The sequence below is a fragment of the Dysidea avara genome, chromosome 10 (assembly GCF_963678975.1).
Source record: "Dysidea avara chromosome 10, odDysAvar1.4, whole genome shotgun sequence".
NCBI classification, from domain to species: domain Eukaryota; kingdom Metazoa; phylum Porifera; class Demospongiae; order Dictyoceratida; family Dysideidae; genus Dysidea; species Dysidea avara.
Window position 1 is genome coordinate 11180642 of NC_089281.1, and position 26337 is coordinate 11206978.

Consider the following 26337-nt stretch of genomic DNA (forward strand, 5'->3'; position numbering starts at 1 on the left):
TGGCTAGAAGTTACAGAACTTCATTACCAATCAGGTGACACAGAATATATAACATGACTATAGTTTGAGTGTGCCAGCCAGATTTTTAAAAATGCACGTTAATAGCTTATAGTGCAGTTGTCATCCAGTTGATGTAACTGATGTATAACAGTTGACACAACCGGACGACATCTTGGTATAATGTCCATTCTGCATTATCAAGGTGACCACCATTATAGAATTGCCAAATATATAATTTTTGTGTAGTCATCAGTGATAGTTACATGAATGTATTTTTTCAAAATAAATTTATTTCCATATTATGGTGACTATAGTGAAATACAAAACTGAAAAGTAGCGTGTCATACATGCATGCACCTCAGGTGCCAGTTTATACATGCAGTTACATATTTTGTTAATGGTCAAGTACTATACAGGTATATTTATTGAGCCAGTACTAGAACGCGGTGAACCAACACTTGAATGATGTGATGCATTGCTGGAGCGGTGTTCTTTCAAAAGTCCATCATTACTCAAAAATTCTTCCATCTCTGACAATGATATTGTGCAGAGACGTTTTAGTGGTTTCACTGATGTGGCAAGGTCTACACTAACTAAAATTATACACACAATATATAGTAAAGCAAATATTATAAGTATTACTTACCTAGTTCTTCAGTGATGGTAGTAATATCACTACTACTACTAGGCAAAGAAGGTCTAAACGCAACTGATTGTGGTACAACATCATTTATGGGCTTTTGGTCTTTACTTGGTTCCTCAATGTCAGCATCGAGGAAATTGTTCTTTGATGCTACCTGTCTTACAATAGTATCTAACTGTTCTTGGCTCATCAATGTAGGTAATGATTTTGCTGATCTTTTAACTTTGATTGGATCAGTTGTGGGCACATCTAAATGAGAAACTTTTCGATGTTTTACATTATTAGGCAGCATTCTTCTCAGTGGTACACTATGTTTCTTATGAGCCAATCCAAGACTGCTGGCACTTAATCCACCAGCAGTAATCTCTTCCCTTCCCTTAGCTCCAGGACTGAAGTGAATTTCAACTCTATAACGATCCTTGCTATCTGTTGGTGCTCTGCTATTTTCAAACAGTAAAAACACAATTTGTGTCATGTAGTTCAACTCTGGTGCACTGTCAAGTAGTTTCTTTGTATCTGGCCACTCAGGAAGATCCAGCTATTAACAGAATATTTAACAATTAAGTTACAACTATAGTTTACAACATACATCTGCCAAGTTCCCATATCTCAGTTTATTAACCATAGCATGAATGTTGGATTCACTGGTAAAGTAGAGTCTTGTTCTAACATGTTTCTTGGGGGTGACTGCTCCTAACAAATACCTACAGCAACATTCCAACAAAAGTAATTGCTTATAGGCAATCCATTATGGAGTTATATGCATTTTCTATTCCACTCAGTTGTAATATGCTGTTTATACTTACAGTTTGAACACTTTCCTACGATGGAAAGTGGAAAGGGGGGAGACAACAGGACATAGAAGGTAAATGTGCAGTGCCATGCACTGGCTGCACTTGGCCGCATGACACAATACTGTATGTTTTGATATAGGCTATTTCTAATAGTACTCTAAAAGAGCACACATTTTTTTCAGAGCACTTCTAATACAATGCAATAGAAAGTTCTAAAACAATCTAAAACTACCACTGATAGGTTATAAAACTTTATCATTCTAGCATACTAAACCAAAACTTTCATTTATAAGGTGAAAATTAAGCAAGGTGAGCAACTGATAGCAGTTAGGCATATAGGTGTGGAGCTCCCTGGTTCAAACCCTAGAGAAATTTTTTCCGACATTTTTTCCACACGTTTTTTACTTCTCAGTGACTGTTCTATAGGGGTATCTCAATTGCATTTTTTTCACATCTGCTTTATATATCCTCAGCATTTTCAAACTACAAAAGGATTGCACTACAATAGTGCACTACAATAGTTACTTCATGTACAGACCTATTTTCAAGTTATTCCATCACAAGGATCACCCTGTAGGCATGAAAACTAATTGCTCTTGCAATTTTTAAAAGCATGTAAAATTTCTTTGTTCTTAATTCAATCTGTATGAAAACTGGACTGTAAATGTACTGCATACTACCCTCCAAATTTGTCATAAAGCTATACTATCTTTTGTAAGTGCCTGGCTCCTCTAAGTGGGGAAATGAGTATTCAGTGGTCTTTAGGTTGGCTTCGCTGTTGTCTGGGCTTTCATTGCATTGATTTGTCATTCAATGTATTCGTGCTTTCTTATGCTGGGGGTGGTTGACAAAGGCAGTGCATTTAGCTTGGGAAATAAAGTAAAATGCACGCTTGCCTGTCATACATCTGCACCAGTTGTACTTGGCCACATGACATACTATCGTGTGTCTTGATTTTTCATTGGTAGATCTATGAAATTTACTATTGAGTAGATTTAGCTAGAATTTTCATTTATAAAGTAGGTGAACAGATGTAATAGCAGCAGCTCAGTGGTTAAGGATTTGTGTGTTCAGTATGGAGATCCCTGTTTTGAATGCTGGAAGTTTTTTTCGACGTTTCATGCTTTTTTATCCTGTGGTGACTATTCTATTAGAGTATCTTGACCCCATGATTGGATAGATACTTGGTACGGAAGATGTCCTGAAAAATATAGGATAGTTCTGTTAGCTATTACTGAGACATGAATGTGTGAAAATGCATTTTCTTGGCTCCTCACACTTGCATGCCCCTGGACGGGCTTGCAGCCTAACACACTATTGTGTGTTCTGATCAGCAATTCAGCATCTGTTTGTGATGGAGTCATTTTATAACTTACTAAAAGTGTACCATAAGGCATTTGCAACTTCCAAGAGAAATTATTATTGGAATAATTTTTAAACATTTGTAATTTTTGTAAAATATATTAATATTTAAAGGAGGAGTAATTTGTCCCTTTAAGAATCAAATTTTATTCATCTTACAGAGTGAACATTGTGTTATGAAGGAAATTGTGCACCAATTATCAATCTCCCAAAACAGACCATAGAGTTAGTCTCGTGCCCAGCCAGGCTCACACTATGCGCAAACACCTTCTGGTGATAATGCTCGAGTTTGGGCCTGGAAGTGCAATCCAGCCAAAATATTGGTTGGCCAATCAGAATCGACGAGTTGCACAATCGCGTGAATGTATTGGAAGGAAACAAAGCATACAATTTAAAGCCATTATTAGAAGCTATTCACCAAGGTTGTTTAAGACGCTTGTTGTCAAGTTGTGTTTTCTGATCTGACCTTATAAGATCGAAGAATCATGACTCAACGTTTCACCAGAAATGAAACACTATCCTCTGGTAATACAATAAATGAAGAGATTGCATCTAGCCAATGCCCTATTCTGAGTTTTACTTTATTTCTAGCCATTCTTGAATGGTTTTAAAATGACTATGCAACTCCTCTATTCTGATTGGCCAGCCAATAGTTTGGCTGAATCACACTTCTGGGCCCAAGAAATTCAAGCATTGTTGCCAGACGGTGTTTGTGTATTAGTGCGAGCCTGGCTGGGCATGAGACTAAACCATAGTGTGCTTGATACGTGAGTTGTTCTATGTGGTTAATTCATTATTGGTGTCAACAGCCATTGAGTTAGCTATCAATAGCAGTTGATCTATGTATGGCTTATACCCATGTAGCTAAACATTACAGAAGTATCTTACTTTGGATCCAGTTGATGCATGATGTCTGCACCAGTGTTACACACAGCATTAGTGATGTCCATGTGAATCTTCTGTAATAATGGTTCACAAACTTCTACGGCAATCTCAATTTTCTCATTACTAGTGATGCCATACTCTTGGGGCATCACCAGATCTGCCAGGTATACTGATTGCATATACAAGTCATAGGCTACCTTGAGACCAAGATGACTATGAGATAGTAGAACATGTTAGTATTGTACATGACCTACTAGTCTAGTTAGTATACCTGTTGTGTAGCATGTCATATTTGATACAGTCATAAATGTCTGGAATTTTACTGATATCAAATTTGCCATCTTTACGTTTAAAATCCTATTATAATGTTTTCAACAGCTGGAAACTACAATTAATATTCAAAGTACCTTCTCCAGTTTCTCCCACCGTGCAAGCATCAACTTTAAACTTTCAGATAAGTACAAGTGCACTACAAATATTACACAAAAATGAAATAAACATATACTACAATGAACATAGCTACTTATCACACCCAAGTACAACTGCTTTTTGCAAAGTAGAACCCAACGCATTATCTGATACATTTCAGTACTGACTAGCATAAGAGCTACTTCCAAGTTGTAGTTTATGGATCATTGGTACTTACTTTACCATGCAAACAATCTCTACAGACAAACTGAATCCAACAAACATTTAATAGCCCACTTATCCATGCCTGTATCCACATTGCATAGAAGGACAGTATGGCCACCAAACTTTATCCAGAATTAACTTGACACACAGGAGTCCACTTTGTTGTGCCCACAAGAAAATATATGCACCTCCAGCTGAACAGGATTTAAACCAGTAACTTATGTGTTCAACCAGTTCGACAACACTTTTCCATGTGGTTTGTAGTGCTATACAATGTACTGCAGGAGATATGCAATGGAGGGAGTTTGTAAAAGACGGAATAAGGAATAGCGGAATAACGGAATAACTCGCATCACAACGAACAGGCATTTATATGGCTTATGCAATGTTAGGGTGATTGTACTGTTACAGCTGTGAACTCATCCTTCGTAGATATCCTTACAATGTTAGGGCGATTGCGTGTACTGTTACAGTTGTGAACTACACTGCTTCGTCGCTCATAGCCGTCCTAACGAAGTGATTACTATATGCTCTTACTACTACTGTATGTAGCTAAGTATCATTGCGCTAGCACAGCTAGAATATACAGTAGTTAGCTATTAGTTTCGTTTTAAGTCTTCATCCTTCCAGTGGAGGGATGAAACGAAACGGCTGTCACACCCCCTTTTGCTTGCAACATTGGTACCATACTTTACATACAGTAGTGGCTAGTAAAAGCTATAATCAAATGTAATTTTGCACTTCGTAAGTGTGTACTGTATTGTTAGGTATGGTACCAACGTCATGAGCAAAGGGGGCGTGGCAGTCGTTTCGTTTCATCCCTCCACTGGAAGGATGAAGACTCGAAAACGAAACTAATAGCTAACTATTGTATATTCTAGCTTAGTTACATACAGTAGTAGTAAGAGCGTATAGTAATCATTTCGCTAGGACATCTATGAGTGACGAAGCAGTGTAGTTCACAGCTGTAACAGTACACGCAATCACCCTACATTGTAAGGTAGGATATCTACAAAGGATGAGTTCACAGCTGTAACAGTACAATCACCCTAACATTGCATAAGCCATATAAATGCCCGTTCGTTGTGATGCGAGTTATTCCGTTATTCCGCTATTCCTTATTCCGTCTTTTACAAACTCCCTGCAATGGATGTTAGAATCTTTATTTAAAAGTGTCAGAAGATGAAGAGTGTTGAAAAAGCCACATTGGCACTTGCAGTGATTGCTAAGCAAGATAAAGCTGAGGATCTCGTCATCAACAGTTCTATATTTAAAAGATGGAGTTGTCAAGCTGAGGAATTTTTCACTAAGTTTTGTTCTACACCCTGCAATGAACATGTTGTAGACAACAAATGACATGCAGCAATACTTCTAGCACTCCAATACTTCTTCTAGGTGATGAGCATTTCTAGCAGCATTGAACTATGCTGGTGCTCTATAATCATTTGGCTATGGTGCCTCACATATAAGCATACACATATGGATAATATGTACACATGCATTCATTGATATATACCTTCTTTTTTCTCAACTTCTAAATCAGAAATTTGCTTAGTGAGAAGTGCAATGTTTTCAAACAACATTTGGCAGGCAACCACAGGATTCTTGATGGCATCTATTGCAGTATTGTAAGATGGTGCCTCAGTAGGACTTAGCTATAATCGTATAACATTACAAGATGGCATTATGCACATCTATGCATGCTCAACAAATTTTGTTAACAATACCTGTCTTTTTAGTTCATCCACATCATAAGTACTTGTTCTCATAGTGTCATGCAATCTCTTTTTTACTCTGCAAAACTTCATAATCATATGGCATGTCTTAAATGCAAGGATGTTCAGACCTGGTCATGGCCTCTTCAGCCATAAAAGCATTGTCCAGCAGTTTGTCCACGTTTCGCTTTACCATGTGGAACAGGATTGGAGCAAGGGTACCCTCCAAATCCACTAGACCCTATTACACACGCAGATTAAATCATACTCCAATATATTATGTATGCCACAAATGTCTACATGTACGTATAATTAAAGTCTCATTGGTGTAGAGTGTCTAGCATTGTATACCTTAACAAAAGCAGCTGCAGTCATTTGTACTCTTCCTTCATCAGATGCGTACACTTTCAAGTCATGTCGGTAGGTGCTGTGAAGGCGTAGAAATCCTGATCCAGGTAGGGAACCATATTCCCCAGCTCCTCCTGGGTAGATACAACGAAACACTTTTCCTAGTTCCTCAGCTTGTTGTCTACCAGCTGGAGTGAGTTCTCCACCCCATTTTAGGATCATCAGTAATGCTCTTCCTAAATAGCAAAATTAACAAGTTGATGTTGTGCCACTTCTAAAAAACAGGCACCATGCAGCTAGCTAACTCATCTGGAATTAACCAACTATGTATTACAATTTTTTATTATGTTGTGCAATAATGCATAATTTATTGTAATTCTCGGATTTCATAATTCACGAAATTTCTGTAATTCTTCAATTACGTTGCTATGCACTGCTAAGGAAGCGCTTGTTAAACAAACCGCTTTTAACAACATATTACTCACAGAAGTATCTTCTAAACTGTTTTATAGTTTGACTACAGTGTTTTCCCACAAATTCTCCTGACAAAGCCTCAAAGCTGCTCTTCATTTTCGTTCGCATATGTCAGGGATACGCCCCCTTTCCAACTCAAAGGGGGCGTATCCCTGACATTAAGGTAAGTTAATACAGACTTCATTTTGCTTTTATTTCTTACGTAAAGGCTGCTTTTACCACTAATGATTTTGCTCATGTGGGTGCGTACAGACAAACATAGGTAGATAGATAGGCACACACACGAAAACATTTTCACTAAACCAGGTGCGTGCCCACAGCTGGCCTTTGGCTGGCTGTGGGCACACACCTGGTTTACAAAATATTATTACTTTAAAATTAAGGTAGGAATTCAAGTAATAAAAGAAATGAAACAAGACACCTAATGGTATCCATATGTTGGGTTGATTTGTGCAATGTTATTTTTCCACATAACTATGTTGTAATATCACCATGTCACTTACTTCACTTACTACTTTTATTGCAAGGATATTTACTTTATTAAAAAAAACAAAAAAAAAATAGTTTACTGCATAGCTGTGATATGCATGTGCAACTTTTCTACTATAATATTGTACATGCATGGCTGTCGTATTAGGGTAGCTGCTTTATTAGATTACCTTGATCACACTATTAATCTCTGGTATAGGTAATGATAGATGTTAATATTTTTGTAAGTTGTTCAGTAACACCACTGTTACAACAAATCATTGATGCTGCAAGGAAAACAGCAATGTGGGTAAGGATGATAAGCTAATTAAGTTTATGTGGCTAAATGCTTCAAATAAATCCTTGGTGATTATCGTGGATTGCAAATGAACGCTCTATTTGGGGAACTCCAATTAAAACATTTTTGTTTTTTGCATGAAGAAGACGAAGAGAAGACAGCTTGAAACTATTCTGACAGGAATTTTCAAAATTTTAAGATGAAATTCAAGATGGTGCTTCTGTAGAGTTTCCTTAATCATACAGTATGATAGTAGTGTATAGTAGGGACTACAAAGGAGTAGTGGTGGCCCACGAAATAATATCTCTTAAAAACAGCCTCAACTTCCCCTAACAACGATCAGGCAGTATTGGTTAGGTGGAACTAAGCCCAAACAGGCTTTCAGATCAACCCGAAACGCTTTCAACAAGTTGCTACGGAACTTTTAAATGATTTATTTAACAGAATTTTCTACTGACTGAGTAAGTAACTGACTGATGCCTTCAGACAAGTGTAACTCGATAACGGCTAAGGCTACGAGCTTGATTTTTTCACTGTTTGATGTCACTTTGGCCCGACAGGTGCTTTTTGGCATACCGCAGTATGTACAATGCATTCTTCATGGGCTTACCAGTGTCCTCCTCTGTGTTCCATTCATCTTTGCTGACAGTGAAAAGTGCCAATTGTCAATAGCACGTGATGGCTTCCCTTAGTAATCAAAATCGTCTGTATTTGTCATAGTGGCTATTTTGACATCAGAGGTGCTTTTCAAACAGTTCTTGATTCATACTGCTGTGTAGCAGGTTGAACATAGCCGACAACGAAGTGTAATGGATACTTCACTTTTCAGATGATAATTGATATAACTGGGATGTATGGCACCATTTCTTTCTTTTGTTATGCATGGATTGCAGAGGTGCTTTTCAAACAGTTCTTGATTCGAAATGCTGTGTAACGGGTCGAACATAGCTGACAACGAAGCATAATGGACACTTCACTTTTCAGACGATAATTGGGGCGCGCGGTGCCATTTCAGATACGATGTGCGTGGGTTCACCAGTCATAAACATTATTTACAAAAAAAGTTAACAAACAAGTATACAGAAAAATTTGGAATTTTCAACTAGAGTAGGGACCATAATGCATCGATAAAAAGTACTAAAACAAGCTGGAGTAGTCCATGATATTAATTCACAAAACTATAAGAAGTGTTATATCCCTACTGTGCTCAAGATACCATAATGGAAATGCACAGTAGGGAGATAACACTTCTTCTTATAGTTTTACTGTGAATTAATATCATGCACTACTACAGCTTGTTTCAGTACTTTTATTGATGTGCTATGGTCCCTACTCTAGTTGAAAATTCCAAATTTTTTGTGTACTTGTTTTATAATACTAGAGATTTGATTTAAGATACATACGATTCTGATTTTCAATGCATAAAATGATGATTTATAATAGCAAGGTAATTGTATATGGTGGAGGGAGGAGGAGGTTCTGTTACTATACTGTACTGTAATGTCTATGTATGTGTGGTGTAGTTTATTGGTATAAGGTTGTGTGTAGTGTGTAAGCAATGCCATAACTGTAGTATACCATGAATTTGACAGTAATTTTGTTGTGTGCATGTTTGTGTGAACACAGATGTGTGCACATATGTAAACTGACCAGAATAGGCACTCACCATAACCAGGTTCAGGTTTGACAGCTTTAAACTGCACTTTAATTCCTGAAAATTGGCCACACCTGGTATACGTACCAAGAAGTACTATGTAAAAGCACAACCACACACTTACATTTCTAACACTGATTGTGTTTGTTTTAAATTTTTGACAAATTCCGCTCTGAATATTGATGGCTTAGCATGGACCTCTTCCAGTATGTCATTGGTTACATTCAGTACATCCTATAGTAATAATACAGGTCAGTAACTGGTGACAATAGTATCTTGTATACCTGTAGTTCACCAGGACTCTTTAGCTTTATTTTAAGCTTCTTCTTCACATCATATTTATCAAACATTTTGATGAATCTAAATAAACACAATATTATAATATTAACGTAATTATGTACACAATTACACAAATCTCTCCATTATACACTTTAAAAATCACCGAATGCATTACAACAGCCATTACCACTTTTCAACACTAGAACTAACATAATGTTGTACAGTGCTACGCAGGTATACTTTAATTCTCAGAGACAGTGCTATTTAACAAACTAAAAATATTTTATGTTCTTTATAATACCAACCGAGTTTGAGTGACCACCATCTTCATCTTCTGTTTGGGAGTACGATCTCCATGACGAATGATTGCTACCACACACCGCAACTCCAGTCTAAACAAAATTACAGTTATGGACAGGCTAAATTACATTGTGCTTTAGAAACTTACAAATACATGTACATATTATTATATCCTAATTGAACTACTACTTAATCACAATGACTACAGTGAATCAGAACACTTTAAATAGTCAATAACTGTATTTAACAAGCAACCATACTAAAACCTTAAGTACGGGAGCATCTGAGGAACCTCAATCACCCTCTTGGGTTTGGCTGATGTAGTAACTTTTATGCCAACATTATCATTAATCAAGCCTTAGATCCAGATGCTTATAGTATTCTATGCTATAGCCAGCAGATATGTACACACACACATGTACATGTGCGCACATATACACACCACCACCCACCCACCCACACACACACACGCACGCACGCATGTGCACACACAGATAGCATACTCAGAGTCACTACTTGGTATTGGTACAGGAACATCCTCAGCCAAATATTCAACTGATGGTAGTATAGTGGGGAACAACTCTGGTGCTAGTTTAGAGAATATCATCTCCCTAGAATACTTTATGATTTATACACAAAATACAATGAATGGCATACTTTAGTATCTGGGCACAATCATCATAATATTTAGAAGAATTCTTCACAAAACTAAATCCATTCACATCACAGACATATGATCTACCACCATCTCTCAGTAAGTCAAATCCACACACGGTCTGGTTGAAGACATTGCACACTTGCCGAGCTATCAGTTTCTCATTAGCATTAAGAATGACAGGAAATCTTTTCTCTTTTCCATACTGGTCCCTATGAACTTTACCATCAAGTCCCTAACAGACAAAAAAGCAGGATCAGGAATGGAAACAATTTAACACTTTAAATACGTGTACGTATGGAATAGATCTCTGTTAGCAATTTACATTTTAACTATAACTGACTTGGTACAATACAGGTGTATCATTTTGCCAAACTGACACTACTGTCAGAAAACAGGGCATACAGATATCTAATCAACACTTGCAAGTGCTCTCAATACTCCAATTAAGCAGTCCTAATTTTCTTTCCAGTTTCACAAATTAAGTAGGTGGAACATAGCTGAAACAAAGTGAAATAGCCATTGTTTGTAATGTATATAACAGGAAGCATTGAAGTGATCATCTGCAGCTGAAGCTATACTAGTGCACGTAGCCTGTCAATAGTATAGCCATGACTTACTTAGGTCCACCAGAATAGCTGCAGGTGTAGATGATCCCCATTGATTTGTAGCTTTTTTATTTTTTGTATCCATACTTAAATGTAAAATTCTAGCTTACACTTTCTGTTTACTTTTTTGGTAACAACATAACTCACAACTAGTGCATATCACAACAAAAATGGTGACAGGTACAAATTAACTGTAAGGGCGTAGCCAGGGGGGGGTTTGGATGGTTTGGATGGAATCTCCTTTTAGAGGGCAGATTTAAAAAAAATTAAAAGTCACATCAAATCTTGCAGCCCTGGAACTCTCCGGTAGCTACTTGCACACTGGCATAGGTCTGTACTACTTTTGAGGGTCACATCGCATTAATGCTGAATCCCTGATGAATCAAGCATTGCATCATGTGTTTAATTGCGTATGTAATACATGTACAAGGTAGAAATGGCGAAGGACTGTTGTTACAAGACAGCAGCTGTGATAAACTTGGCCATGTTATATATACGTGTCAGGTTAGCACAAACTGTGAACGGTTGATGTATATTTACATGATGAATGTTTTGTTTATTGGTCACAAGTTGCAGTCACATGATATCTCAAATATATTGGATAAGTCTGAAGTTACCGACTATCAACAGGAGAATTATTACAGAAAAGCAACAAAGAACAGTAAGAGAAGTGTCTCTGCAATTGACAATTCTTGTGATAGCCAGTAATCACTAACATACAATTTGCATGGAGAAAGAAATGAGACACAAAGAAGGACATAGGTAATTCTGCACTATCATACACTACGGTAGTAGTGTATTACCGTAGTGTATAGTAGGGACCACAAAAGAGTAGGTGTGGCCCACGAATTAATATCACCCAAAAAATAGCCTCAATTTCCCCTAACGACGATCAGGCAGTATTGGTTAGGTGAAACTAAGCCCAAACAAACTTTCAAATCGACCCGAAATGTTTTCAACAAGTTGCTACGGAATTTTTAAAATAATTATTTAATGGAATTTTCTACTGACTGAGTAAGTAACTGACTGACTGATGCCTTCAGACAAGCATAACTCGATAACGACTAAGGCTACGGGCTTGATTTTTTCACTGTTCGACGTCGCTCCGTCCCAACAGGTGCGTTTTGGCATACCACAGTACGTACAATGCATTCTTCATGGACTTACCAGTGTCCTCCTTTGTGTCCCATTCATCTTTGCTGACAGTGAAAAGTGTCAATTTGGCGATAGCACGTGATGGCTTCCCTTCATGTAACAGAAATCGTTCGTATTTTTCATAGCGGCTATTTTGATAGCAGAGGTGCTTGTCAAACAGTTCTTGATTCGTACTGTTGTGTAATGGGTTGAACACAGCCAACAACGAAGCGTAATGGAAACTTCACTTTTCATACGATAATTGATATAACTGGGGCACGCGGAATTATTTCTTTCGGAATGCGTCTTGGTGTGCAGAGGTACTTTTCGATCAGTTCTTGATTCGAAAATGCTGCGTAACGGGTTGAATATAACTGACAACGAAGCGTAATGGATACTTCACTCTTCAGATGATAATTGGGGCGCGCGGCGCCATTTCAGATGCAGTATGCGTGGGTTCACCAGTCATAATAATTACTTACAAAAAAAAGTTAACAAACAAGTACAAAGAAAAATTTGGAATTTTCAACTAGAGTAGGGACCATAGCACATCGATAAAAAGTACTGAAACAAGCTGGAGTAGTGCATGATATTAAATCACAGTTGAACAATAAGAAGTGTTATATCCCTACTGTGCATTTCCATTATATATGGTATCTTGAGCACAGTAGAGATATAACACTTCTTTTTATTCAACTGTGATTTAATACCGTGCAGTACTTTTTATCGATGTGCTATGGTCCCTACTCTAGTTAAAAATTCCAAATTTTTCTTTGTACTTGTATAATTCATTCGTAAGGTAGAAATTAAGCAAGGTGAACAGCCATGATAGCAATTCCTGGTTCAAACCCTAGGAACGTTTTTTTTTAACTTTTCACTTCACAGTTAGAGTATCTTGACTATGATTTTACACTGGTTTTTGCTTTGTACTGGATTTTGCTTTGTAACGCTGTAGTCACTTCTCCTTTATTTCCAAACCATCAAAAGGCACTGCTATAATGGTTAGCATATGTACAGGCCAACTGTCAATTAAACCCTGTATATAGCCATGACAAAAATTCAATCTTTTTTATACAAATGAATGTACACATAACAACGTGAATATCATATTCATTAGGAAGTGTATCATTGATAAACCCCAAGCCAAATAAATAAATATGTGACCCGCTGAGCAAAAACTGATTGTTTTCGCACATTCCTCAAATTCCATGTTATTGCTTCTCTGTCATCTATGTATATATAGTACCAAAGGAGTGGACAGCCGAAGTTTCATAGTGTTAGACAGTTGGAACAGGAATAAATATGATTTGTATAGCAACAATACAACAAATAAAATTACAGGCACTTAGTTAATCAATCATAACTCACAACTGAAACAAGTTATGAAGATACATATGGATTTGGCTCAGTCTGTTCACCATAAACTGGCAAATTGATCAAGGTATAGTGTTTTCCCTGTATGTCTTCATGCAGGCAAAGAAGAAGGCCATTCCAGCAATGAAATGATGATGATGGCAAAGTGAAGTAAACTTTATATCTACTGCATCATGAACGAAAACCCATAACTCGTGGGCTTTAAGCTGTACGAACATGAAACAAAGATTCACTTACTCTCCATGAAAAGTTTTTATTGATTAGAGCTTAGTTTCAGATACGATTAAAATGTGTAATTTTTAGTATTTAGCATGCGTATTTTACATTTTTATTGCAAAATAGAATTTTGCAAAAACAGCCAGTTTTCACTCAGTGGGTCATATATGCTCTTCTGTACAAAATTTCATAGAGTATGCAGGAAATTACACATATGCTATATGGGAGACTAAAGGGCTAGGATAACACCGTGTACATTCGAATGCCACCTTCTGTTGAACCTTTCCCATGCAACTTATAACACACACACTTGTAGAATAATAGCATTGGAAGTCAATGAACACTCACTGGTGACTTTCTCGCTTCAGCATGAGCATAGTCAGGACCCACAGTATACACCTTCACATCAGTACCATCAGTAGATAGAAAATCTTCATAAATATATGAACCAGTTTTTCTAATGGAACTTTCAGGAGAATATTTGCTGGACCGATCCTTAACCTAACAATTATAAAACAAGCACATAACACAGCAAACAAAATTTGAAAAAAAAAATTAACCTTATACCAACATTCACCCTCCAGGTCAGGTCCTAGCTAGTAAAGTTGGTAAAACCTTTATTGCCCATCTCTGAATGCCTAGCTACATTTATCCCACGTAGTCTTTGCACGACACCTCCAACAGAGTTGAAGTAAGTGCATTGATTTTCTGGACAAGTTTCATGCCTCATATCAACTATACTAGTAAGCACAAAGTAGCTGGCACATAGTATTCGGCTATGTTCTGCCTGTACACAGTCCTACATATACATGAGTTTTGCAGTACGTTTCTAGTCTACTATATCAGACGTGGACCACTTTGATGTGGTGCCGGTACAGAAGTTCACCAATGATAAATTACAAAACAGCTTGGTTGTATTGGTTAAGCATAACCAAGCCCCAAAATGCCTTTAGAGCAGCCCCAAACCCTTTCAACAAGTTTATATGGAATTTTAAACTTTCTGTTCAACTGATTCCTTCAGCCAAGTATAACTCGACAATACATAAGGCTACAGGCTTGATTTTTGTGTTTGACATCTCTTCACCCTGAGACATGCCTTTTGCTAACTGCAATATGTACAACACACACATCATGGATTTACCTTTGTCATCCTCTGCGTCCCAGTTCTTTTCGCTGATAATGCAAAGTGTCAATTCACTGTTGCAATGCAACTGTGGCTGTGGTAGTAGCTATAAAGCTTATTGCTGGTACTTTCTGTAGTGATCACAGAGACCTTCTTGTACTGTTCTTCATTTGTATCACTGTGTAATGGGTTGAAAATTGAGCATAATAGCCACTGCAGTCTTCAGTAATTGATTGTTGAGGTAAGCACTGAGATGCAAAATAAATTGTACGGAATGACTAGAACTATTCTTTCTTTTGATGCTGTATGCACAAAACTTTGCTATAAAAAAGTAAACGAGTGGAAGAAATTTTTTAAGTTGGATTAGGATCAAAGAATAAAAAAATCCAGTGAAACAAGGGAATTTTACCCTCAGATATACTGATAGACATTTAATTCCTATACCATACTTCAGTCTCTACTGCTTGTTTCATATTCTTTGATACCTAATCCGACCTAAATTTTCTTCTACTTGCAAAAGTATGAAGGTGATTAAATTTGAACATAAGAAGATGATTTCTATTGTTTAAACTTTATTGTCTATAGTTTATATAAATTTTCTATTTACTTGAAAACTGTGTCAGTATTAAAGCCATTCAATTTCACAGCATGTGAAATATTACAAAACTGTAACTTTTTTTTACAGCAACTAAGCAAGTGCACCACAAAAAGGCAGAATCCATCATTGATTGATAGTTAGTCCAACACATTTTTCTAGCAGCACAACAGTGTGGTAGACGATCAATACAGGTGCTTCATAACCATCACTGAGGAGCATTGACAATATTAAGGCTCTGCTGACTGTCCACCTGTTGATGTTGTGTGACACATGGGTACAAGTTGCTAGTATATTTGAGTTGAGATCACAGAAACAAAAAGCCACAAAACAAGGGAGGTTGCCTATATACTTGCAGCTATACTATAGTGGAGAATTTACTTATTAATTCTGTGATATACAGCCTGTCAATAAACCCATGACTGAAATAGGGATTAAATGTCCACTATAGTATGTATACATACACTCATCTATTTTGGCTCGAAGGTGAGCACCTTAGACAGGTTCCACTGGATATTTATGTATTAATACCTTTCTGAACAGCTGTTGACTGCCGCCACCCACAGCACTAGGGAAGTAGATGTGAATGTCATGATCTTCAGCTGATACTGGCTTCTCCACAAATGGCTTGTGGAACACTTTAGAGTCAATTGTTAGAATATCATCTTGTTCACTCCATACACTACCTATTGCAAAACATAATCTACATCATTATATTAATATAATGAATACACAAGAATTCAAACGGTACGGTCGTACCGTTTAAGTAGGGATTGCGGTGAAACTTTCACGCGCCACCCAAAATTCCACCTTTAAAAGTCATCCTAGGGACATTTTACACCACAATAATTTAATATATACACACAATGTAGTTATATTTTTACAAAAACATATGTTTGTATGCAAACACCCCTATACACACACATGCACGCATACACGTACACACGAACACACACTGTACACACACAGTACATATAACACACACACAACACAGTACACACTATACATATACAGAAATCCACACACACACCCCTATACACACACATGCACGCATACACGTACACACGAACACACACTACACGCACATACACATGTACGTACACACACTGTACACACACAGTACATATAACACACACACAACACAGTACACACTATACATATACAGAAATCCACACACACACGCACGCACGCACGCACGCACGCACGCACGCACGCACGCACGCACGCACGCACGCACGCACGCACACACACACACTACAAACATACCAGTGGTTCCATCTTCTTTTCTATTCAACACAGCATACTCCGGTACAGGTACTCCAGCTTCCTTTAGTTTGTTGTGTATAATTCGTCTACAAAAAGTAAAGAACATACATGACAGATCAAAGCCATCAACAAACTACTTACTACCTGCATATAATTTATTACACAGTACATTTACAATTATTACCCTTGGGGAATATCATGGGCATGTCAAATATTTCTCACATAACAGAGTTTTATTTTATTTTACTTAAGGCTGTACTGCACAAGTGCTGAGAACACCTGGTCCTATAGCCTGTTTAAAGATGTTATATTAAGTGCATACATGTGTTTGAAATGGTTGATTAGTTGGTTACAAATCACTATGGAATTTGGTAATACACTACAGTTTAAAATTAATGCACCATTACATTAGGAAATTCCCTAGAATCAACGGACCCACTAAGTTCAAGCACTGTATTTTGTGCAAAGTAATAATTGGCTGAAAGGTTGGCAAGTCGTCAAGTAGCTTATAGGCAAGTTCTGCCTCAAATCAATTAATTATTTCATTAACCAATGAACAGTGAGTAAGGAAAGTTGCTTTAGTCAGGCTGGTATTCAAGTTGCATGTTACGTTTGCCAACCAGTGACATAACTTCTTACATATATACTGTATAGCTGGTTATTTTCAAAAGGTTTTTATTTTCGGATATTTCGAAGAGGCCCTTCTCTTCGAAAATAAATTCCACATCCAGTTGTTTTTCGAAAATAAATTCCCACAAGTGAAAGCAACCGTCCAACTTTCGGCGATTCGTTCGTGTATTCCTCGAGTTTTAGATCAGTATTGCTGATGATAATGGGTAAACTGTATCATTACTATACCAATAAAACAGGTGATTCAGAATGGGAATTGATGCCGTCAGCTCTAGAATCTATGGTGATTAGGATACTATGAGCTAGCTATATGACCGAGCGTGATCGTGCCAGTGAGTACACTCCACCCGAAACTCCCTCAGTCTTCTCTCCAGTGCACAGGAATGGGGATTATTCCATCAGTAAGTCAGTTTTCGGCAAACATTCACGCATCTTCATAATTTGTGACACAAATTTCTGTTTATTTGAAATCCATCCGGACTTCGAAATATGCACTCTTCGAAATTAAAATCTTTCGAAATTCAGATTTTGCTTCTTGTACGAAAATTTCTGTTTCGAAAATAACCCGCTATACGGTACTACATAACTATGTCATGATTAACCCTCGGGCCGTCGAGGGTTACTGTAGTTGTCTTGTGTGGCTGTGTGGATTTATTGTTACCATTTTAACTGCTATGTACTTCATTCATATGTTAAAAACAAGCTTCTCTTGATGAGTTTAACAAATGAAATGTGTGGATTGCTCCATATTCAAAAGTTATGGTGATATTTGGTGTTCGTCTTGGCCTTCCTCACTCCTTGACGAACTCTTGATGCACAAAAGTGACAGCAATAAATTCTTTTCAACCACAGTAGCAGACAAGGGATCAACAAACTCGACAAAACCAGGGATGAGATTTTGAAATCTTAAATAAGATTTCAAATGAGATTTCATGATTTCCATAAGATCTTATCTATTGTTAACTAGTCCAGATTTTACCAGCAATCTACAACATTTCAGGCCAGGTTCCTTGGATTTAGACTAGAAGCTTCTTGGCTCTTTAAATTAACGAGCCTTCACAGATCATGTGATTAGTAACCCTATATAGTAAAAATAGAGTGCGCTATAAAAGGCTAGTGTCTAATGAGACTATGGTCCATGTGCTGTCTGAACAAAGACTAAGCTACTACGCTATTCACTGCTGCTTAAAGCTAGCATAATGTTGTTCATTAGATACAAATTGCATTTTTATACCTGGTTTGTGTGCTAATTGAGGTGACAGTTGTGGCCCTGCTATAGAAAATGGGACAAAGCAGCAAAGTCAATCCACGTGTTGGCACCTGGCACTATGGATCTGGAGATAGTACATCCATGTTTATATTCAATTTCCCTTACACAATAGTGCTTCATTGTTAATGTAGAGAAAACTATGAATTTTATTTATTTGGGAAAACGCTTTGAGTAAATACTGTCATAGTGATCAGTTTTTAATTTGATTAAACAAGACAAATTTAATATAGATGTTTAGGAAATTTAGCTACATGTTAGAAAGTCAAAAAGTGCTAACCTTTGCAAACTTTGTACTGTGGCGTAAGTACACTTATCTATGAACACAGTAGCTACCTCTACAACTCATTTGTGGTTAGGAATTGATTACCAACACCAGCACATGTGGCTAAGTGACTGCTGTGATCAGTCATTGGGTCAGACCAATTAGAAGTCAACCACAATTAAAATAAAATTGTACTGAAGCAGTTATGTAATAAACACTTTGTTTGGTCTCTGTCAATCATGCGTGTCAGTGATGTCATCAAAACACTAGGTTATCATCAATTAAGCTATTGATCTCAGTTTAAATCCTTATTACAGTGCATTCTGAGTTAAGACATCACTACCATCTGCAAAGGCCATAATGACAAAAATCAATCTACTAAGGAGTGGTCATTGCTAGCAGAATCTGCTCTCCCCATTCACCATCATCTTAGCCTGTTTGTGCCCCTCCCCTTTCCAGCTCCTGGATCCGCCCCTGTATTATACAATAAGTAACTACCAGCTGACTAACTCCATGCCAACATTTAATAACCATTGTCAAGGTACTTACATTCACAATAAGCCATATGTAGAGAGTGTTTACTAAATACTATATATGGTACCGCTTAAATGCAATGTCGTCTCATGAGTGTGAGCGATTAAAAAACTTGCTAATTAATTAAAGAGTATGGCACCTGTTTCACTCCATTCATCCCAAACGAGATGAATACTCAAAACAGGTGCCACACTCTTTAACCAGCAATTTTTTTTAATCACTCCCACTCTAGTAAGACAACATTGCATTAGAGCAGTACCAGGTGTTGACTGAAACTTATACCTAATCTGTATTGCTTCTGTTTATACTGCACTAACTGATGATCAGACAATAGTGGTTACTATAGCACTAATAGTAGTAGTACTCTTGATAGCTTCCTTTTCTGTGAATGATGCAACTACCTTTATAGTAGGGCTACAACAAATGTTCGATTCATCCAGATATTCATTTATTAAGGTTCTGTCCAGATACCAAATTTATCCAGATATCAAATTTACTATTCGAATATTCATTTGCTAGTAAATTACAATTCTAACACCTCTGCAATAATCACAATGTTACCAAATAGTTCAGTATTCGTTCGTTAAGACGTCCAAATATCCATCTGACATTCATTGCAGTCCTATTTTATAGGCACTTTATAACTTTTATTTCATTTCTTACTTGTGTTATAATTACATACATGACTTTGGATCATAACAATAGCAATGTACTAAATGTACTAAATATCATCTTAATTTTGTAGTCCCATATGTCTATATTTCTTTGTTTACTTTCCAAACCAGTCATGACACATGCACATTGTACACGTACACACAAGAACACGCACGCACGCATGCACACACACTCACACCTATCCAATAGGTCATACTGAGACTCCAAGTCATTGATCAACAGTGGCTTCCTTAGTTTGGTATACTTTACAGCTTTGTCAAGGGGGAATCCCACAGAAAAGAAAGCAATCAAACAATCACATATTGGCCAATCTTTGATTGGATCATTCAGTATCATAGACTCAGAGAACACAATTATCTCTATATTGGGATGTTGTAACCTCTCCAGTATGGACTTCATTGGCTGAGAATCAACCTGTAAAATAGTTTCATGACAAGTATACGTTTACTGAGTTGTATATGATCACTGGACTGGACTAGTGGGCTGGACTCGTATGCTTCATATTTTCTATAGAAAAAATATTTGGGCAACTGATTGTTACATTAAATGAAGAATATCCAGTTGGAGCAGTCAACTTTGCCACGTGTGTTCATTTTCAAGGGATGCACACAATTACCAGCATAGTTATTTTGTAGATATTGCTATGCCAATCAGTCTTTAAATATGTGTATAGTTGCTAGCTAAACGACTGGCACTGAGTTTGAATTAAACCAATCCTCAAATTTCTTGACTGAATCTCCAGTGTGTGATAGCAAGTGCTGAAGGCCTTGTAGCACTTATGAGCTCTTGTTGATATACCATTAAAAATATTGTGTAGCAAATATACTGGGAAGTGCCATGCATCCCAACACAAGTTATGAACATCTGATCATGAGTCTGCAAAAGTAGCTGAAGTTTAACTGTTTCACTAGTCCAGTCCAGTACAACCTATGAGTATACTACACGACCAAACTCTCAGTTAAGATGAGGATAACAGTAAATAGAAATAAGTGGAACCAAGAGTTAATAATAAGAGCCTCTCTTATTATTAACTCTTGGTGGAACACATAGCTGTAGTACGTAGCTACACGTTAATTAGCAACTATATGCATTGAGTTTGTATACGTAGCTATTTAGCTCTATCCAGCTGTCCAGCCAGTGCTGGGGGTGGTAGTAAGGGGATTCCATCTAGCCCGGGGGAAAAATTATTCTATAGCATTTATGGCACCATAGTCTCGCGGCGCCCGACCCTAAAAAGAGGGTCTGGTGAAACTGTGTACAAAAAGTTTGAGCTCTGGAATGTTTATTGGATGACGTTTTACGTGTTACGTAAGTGCACTGTTTACGTCACAACATCCGTTCAACCAGATCCGCTTACAGCATCACCAAACCAATAGCGCTACTTTATTTATTCAACATTAAAACGAACCCAACAGAATTGTATGGCTGTTTTCTCAATGAGTTTAAGCAGCAGAGTCACCGGATGTAATTAACCGTAAGCCGCGAATCTTTTGAAATGTACACATTACATAATCAATTTGAAATGGAGCGATCTGATTGGAGCTTCCAACATTCCGGCAGCGCCAAACTTTTTGTACACAGTTTCACCAGACCCTCTTTTTAGGGTCGGGCGCCGCGAGACTAATGGCACCACTGATGGCGGTCTTAAAATATACGTGACGGAGGTGTTGTAATCGCTTTGTTTTTATCACTACATCACTACTGATATTGGGTTGCAGTATTAGCTACGAATCAGTGCTGGCGATATTAAATTTTGCCACCGCAAGCCGGACTATATTCTTAAGGCCCCTGTCCGGGGGGTTTTGCTGTGTGTGTGCTGGCGGTCCATGCGGTGTTTTTGTAGGTCTGTGTAGGCTCTGTAGGTTTAGCTGCTTTTTTCTACTTTTTGCGGTCTTATAAATTAAATTAGGTTTAGCTTTAAAAAAAAACACTATATGCTGTCCAGCACCGTCTGGCGCTTGGTCTGGCGACACCCCGGCGACCCTTTGCATAAAGTAAGGGTCTGGGTGAACCAGTTGTCGCGTATAGCGCTTACTCTCGCGCTTAATTACCTTCTTTTCCATACCACATACTCCCAGGACAACTAGTTTTCCTGCCCCTTCTTCTTCGACTCCACTCGACATCTTTTAAGGCAAATAGTCCTTCAAATTTGGATCGAACTGTAGGTATACTCAGTGACGCAGTGCCAGTTGCAATGGCTTCAAATGAACTGAATCCCTTCTGAAAATAGCGCGCGCCCCTAATTTATTTTATGATTAGCGTGGGTGATAAAAGGAACAGAGAGTAGACGTGCTGCTATAAGATCACGGCTGAGTCAGTCAGTAATACAAGAGAGCCTCAGCAGAAGAAGTGAGTCGTCTAGATTAAGAAGACTGACTAGCTGAGACTGGTCTCGCGTGGCCAGACCCTTTCCGCGCAGCCGCTTATCGATTGGAAATTATAAGCGCCGCGCTATAATTTCCAATCGATAAGCGGCTGCGCGGAAAGGGTCTGGCCACGCGAGACTAAGCTGAGACCGAGGCTGAGACTCCTGATGAAAGCGAGGATGAAAGACAAGCAAGGTATTAAAAATATCCAGACTACTATTTCAGCACTAGGGCTTGCATTGATATTCTAACAGCAGCTAGAATTTCCTATACGTACCTATTGCTGAATATCTAAAAGCTCTGACTTCAATTTTTTCTACCTTTGGTGCATACTATTATAAATGATTTTACTTCATGCAGATTTCTTGATCAAATAATGTTTGATGATGGAGTCATTTCTTGATCAGATAATATTGGTGGTGATGGAGTCATTTCTTGATTAGATAATGTCAGTGGCAGGGGCGGATACAAGGGGGGTCAAAGGGGGTTCTTGAACCCCCCTCCAAAAATTTTTAGTATACCATGCAAGATTGAGATACTCTAATAGAGCATTCACTCTAATAAAGCAGTCACAGTAGTAGAACAGTGTGTAGTGAGCTATTTAAGGATTTTTATGTACTTTATCAGCTATAAATGTGTGGTTGGTGAGGTGGGCAGCTATTGTCAGCTGGCTGTGACCTTTTTTTTTTTTGGTCTCACCTTATCAAACCAGAGACAATGTAGTGCTTCAGTTCATTTTTGACCCCCCCTTTCTATAAGTCTGGATCTGCCCCTGGTCAGTGGTGATGGAGTCATTTCTTGTTCAAATAATGCTGGTGGTGATGGAGTCATTTCTTGTTCAAATAATGCTGGTGGTGATGGAGTTATTTTTGAATGGACAATGTTGGAGGTGATGGAGTCATTTCTTGATGAGACAATATTAGTGGTGATGGAGTGATACCTTGTGCTTGCTCATGGATTGAGTGGGTAGTACTGGTGGTGGTGAAGTCATGTGTTGAGTTGATAAAGTCATGGGCGATGGAGTAGCAAAGTCTTGTGTTGAAAAATGTTTGCTGGGAAAATTATCATTGACAAGGGATGGAGTAGAGTGTCAGTAGAACAAATAGGTACTTATCAACGTATAGTGATGTGTGCATTGTTGGCCCAATAGCTGATGTCAGGAAGAACTTGAAATGAAGTCTTGTGATGTAGAAAAGGATGCTGTAGGAGAAAAGACTCCAGCTGCATGTTGTAGAGATTCCAAATGGCGGTCCTCATTTAGTTTTTCTTGTAAGTGTGTGCTGTTAGAGATATTTGAAAAAACAATTGAAAACATAGCTCAGGCTCACCCCCACATGCTTTAGTATCTGTCTAGTTAACCATACACTTGACTCTAGGTATTTCAGTCTCTGACTGCTCTATTACAGTATCTCAATCTCGAAGGCTGCCAGGACTGTACCACCCATCCACCTTGTTGAACAAGAATGAAGAGACTTCCACCCTTCTGCTATGTTTATATGCATAGCTAATGCATTTACTTTAAAACTTGATCACTCTGTGCCTCCTTCTATCATGAAATAATGCATTCATGTGATTGATAATCAAATAATTAAAATTTGGTGTGGGCACCTAAAAATTGATGTGGGTGGTGACAGGAAACAAGGAATTTAATAATGATGGCCTTAAGGCTATTGCTGCATGGCACATAGTCACTACGTATTAAACTACTTACATACATGCAATTACATTAACTAAACCTAACCAACAGCTGTGGAAACCGAAGTGATAATCGTCCTGATTCAAAATTTTCTAAACCATGTAACATTCGCTCAGAAATTCTATCTATAAACCTTTTTTGTTTTAACGCTACAGATGCCTATGATCAGTGTCATCACCAACAGACAAGTAGCTACTGAGGGCACGGTACTGTTGACTGGTTCTCGCTGCTCCAAACTATCTCACTAAGTTATGCTGACTAATCGAAGTGTTAAAAGAGCCGTACTACTGATCTGGATGTCAACAACTTACCTATACAGCTTAATACAACTATTAGTACAGCTACATAATACTCAATTCTGAGTTATAAATAAATAAATAATATGCCTATATGGGTTCATCATAGCTATACGCCTGCAGCAACAGCATGGATGACTAAGGCCACTCCAAGAAAAAGCATTATTTCCCAACCGCATATATATGCAGATTAATTCTCTTCCACATGGTTTTATTCATTGTTGCTGTCAACTGTACATTTATTCATTATTTATCCTGCATGTGATAGTATGCATAGCAGTATACTCAGAAGGCTCATTTAGCTAGCTTTTCACTGTTTCAGGTTCTTAGTTTAATATGTGATTGGATTTTGGAAAAACGATCCAAATCGCACATTAGAAGTTTCAAGATAAACGGTTTTAAAGAATTGAAGCCAGCATAACTCTCCGAGGATAGCAAACACGCGTATGAAATTTACACAAAAGATGCATCAATCTGTTACCTTTCAGGCCACTTCCAGTACTTGTAGCTGCTTGTAGAGTTTCCCACCAAATAAGATAGAAAATCTGAGCAGTTGGATGAGCGAAGTAGTATCACGAGTGCTCACAAAGGGGTGGAGGCTGGGGGGTGGTGGGGAGGGCAAGAGATAGACCTCAAAATGGAGGCAGACCACGATTGGAGTCCAGACACGAGATTACAGGGCTGTGCTGGCTCCTTAGTGGCTGATATGTAGCAAAATCAACAGAGAACACGTCTGGCCAACATTATAAGGCTGTCCACCAGTAAACCACTGATTCTTGCCAAGCCAGGTCCTTCAAAAGGCCTGAAACCGCCATTTGAGCACTCCACACCACCCAGAAAAGACGTCTGTTGAAACCAGCCTCGTGTAGTTTGAGTAGTGCTGAGGGTCAAAACTTGTAGTACGATAGTGTAGCTATCCACTGGTGGTGTTAGTTTGATTTTGCCTGATGTGCGATTTGGATCGGTTTTGTAAAATCTGGTCACATATTTCTACTGTATTCTTAAGTTGGTTATGAATTTCAAAATTATAGTGGAAATATCTATAATGAATATAATGGATAATGAACCATGCACCCACCCGCATGTATTTTTGAGGTCAATTGGGAACATTGTTTCTTGGAGTGGTCTAATCATCAGCTACTATGTTTCGATTAGGGCTCTAATATGAGTGTAGCTAACAGTGCTGGGCAATATAATGAATATATTTTGTATTGTGACATATTTATTTATGTCGTGATATGATAGCTAGAAATTATTATCGTGATAGAACTCACATGACCTACCCAGTACTATGTAAGCTTGTAAAATGATGTCTTAAGTTTTGCCAAGCCATGCACTGCACCATCATTGAGAGTGTAGTTATACCATTACATATTCTGGTAACATGTACATCCAAATCTAGTGTCCTTTCTGCCGTTTTGAAAGGTGCTAGGTAAATACACAGATATGTTTACAATGGTCAGTGCAATGCAGTGGGCAGTAATAACAGTAGTTCAAAGAGCCAATGCAATTACACTTGTAATAGATAATGATGACAAAGGTATCGCAGATTCAACCTTAAGACTAAGTATTGTAACTTATAAGCTATCAACTGTTATGGATATACTGTATACCGTGGTATCATGAATAACTATTGCCATGACATATGACATAAGAAAAATCTACATCGCCCAGCACTAATGTATGGTGTATACGGTCCCTTTTAACCTTAAGCCATGCATGCTTCACAATGATCAAAAAATTGTTATGCTGCGATTTCATAGTACTGCTATAAACTACACAGA

The 26337-nt window shown here is 37.8% G+C and overlaps 1 protein-coding gene and 1 long non-coding RNA gene across 2 annotated transcripts; one reads left to right on the forward strand and one right to left on the reverse strand.

The window, feature by feature from the left end:
- Positions 1–232: 232 nt before the first annotated feature.
- Positions 233–22423, reverse strand: LOC136268213 (inositol hexakisphosphate and diphosphoinositol-pentakisphosphate kinase 2-like). The gene is made up of 21 exons (XM_066063492.1): positions 22247–22423; positions 20374–20609; positions 16825–16910; positions 16090–16244; positions 14189–14341; positions 10511–10743; positions 10357–10464; positions 9859–9945; positions 9559–9634; positions 9399–9508; positions 9287–9348; positions 6384–6616; positions 6164–6273; positions 6045–6111; positions 5834–5972; positions 4092–4153; positions 3956–4041; positions 3688–3897; positions 1233–1347; positions 647–1181; positions 233–593 (listed from the first exon to the last, which is right to left on the reverse strand). Exons 1-21 carry the CDS (start codon positions 22316–22318, stop codon positions 409–411), a joined length of 3120 nt encoding a protein of 1039 aa, XP_065919564.1. The 5' UTR covers positions 22319–22423; the 3' UTR covers positions 233–408.
- A 24-nt stretch (positions 22424–22447) lies between these two features.
- LOC136268214 (uncharacterized) lies at positions 22448–24161 on the forward strand. The gene is made up of 3 exons (XR_010706918.1): positions 22448–22574; positions 22716–22756; positions 22922–24161. It is a non-coding gene; the product is annotated as an uncharacterized lncRNA (long non-coding RNA).
- Positions 24162–26337: the final 2176 nt, after the last annotated feature.

Bases quoted from the DNA above. Each gene is read 5' to 3' on its own strand.
- LOC136268213 (XM_066063492.1), bottom strand. From the start codon at position 22,318: ATGTCGAGTGGAGTCGAAGAAGAAGGGGCAGGAAAACTAGTTGTCCTG. The intron at 9,946-10,356 runs GTATGCTATCTG...AATTTTGTTTAG, and splicing joins ATACCAAGTAGTGACTCTGA to ACTGGAGTTGCGGTGTGTGG. The intron at 1,348-3,687 runs GTAAGATACTTC...ATGTTGCTGTAG, and splicing joins ATGCATCAACTGGATCCAAA to GTATTTGTTAGGAGCAGTCA.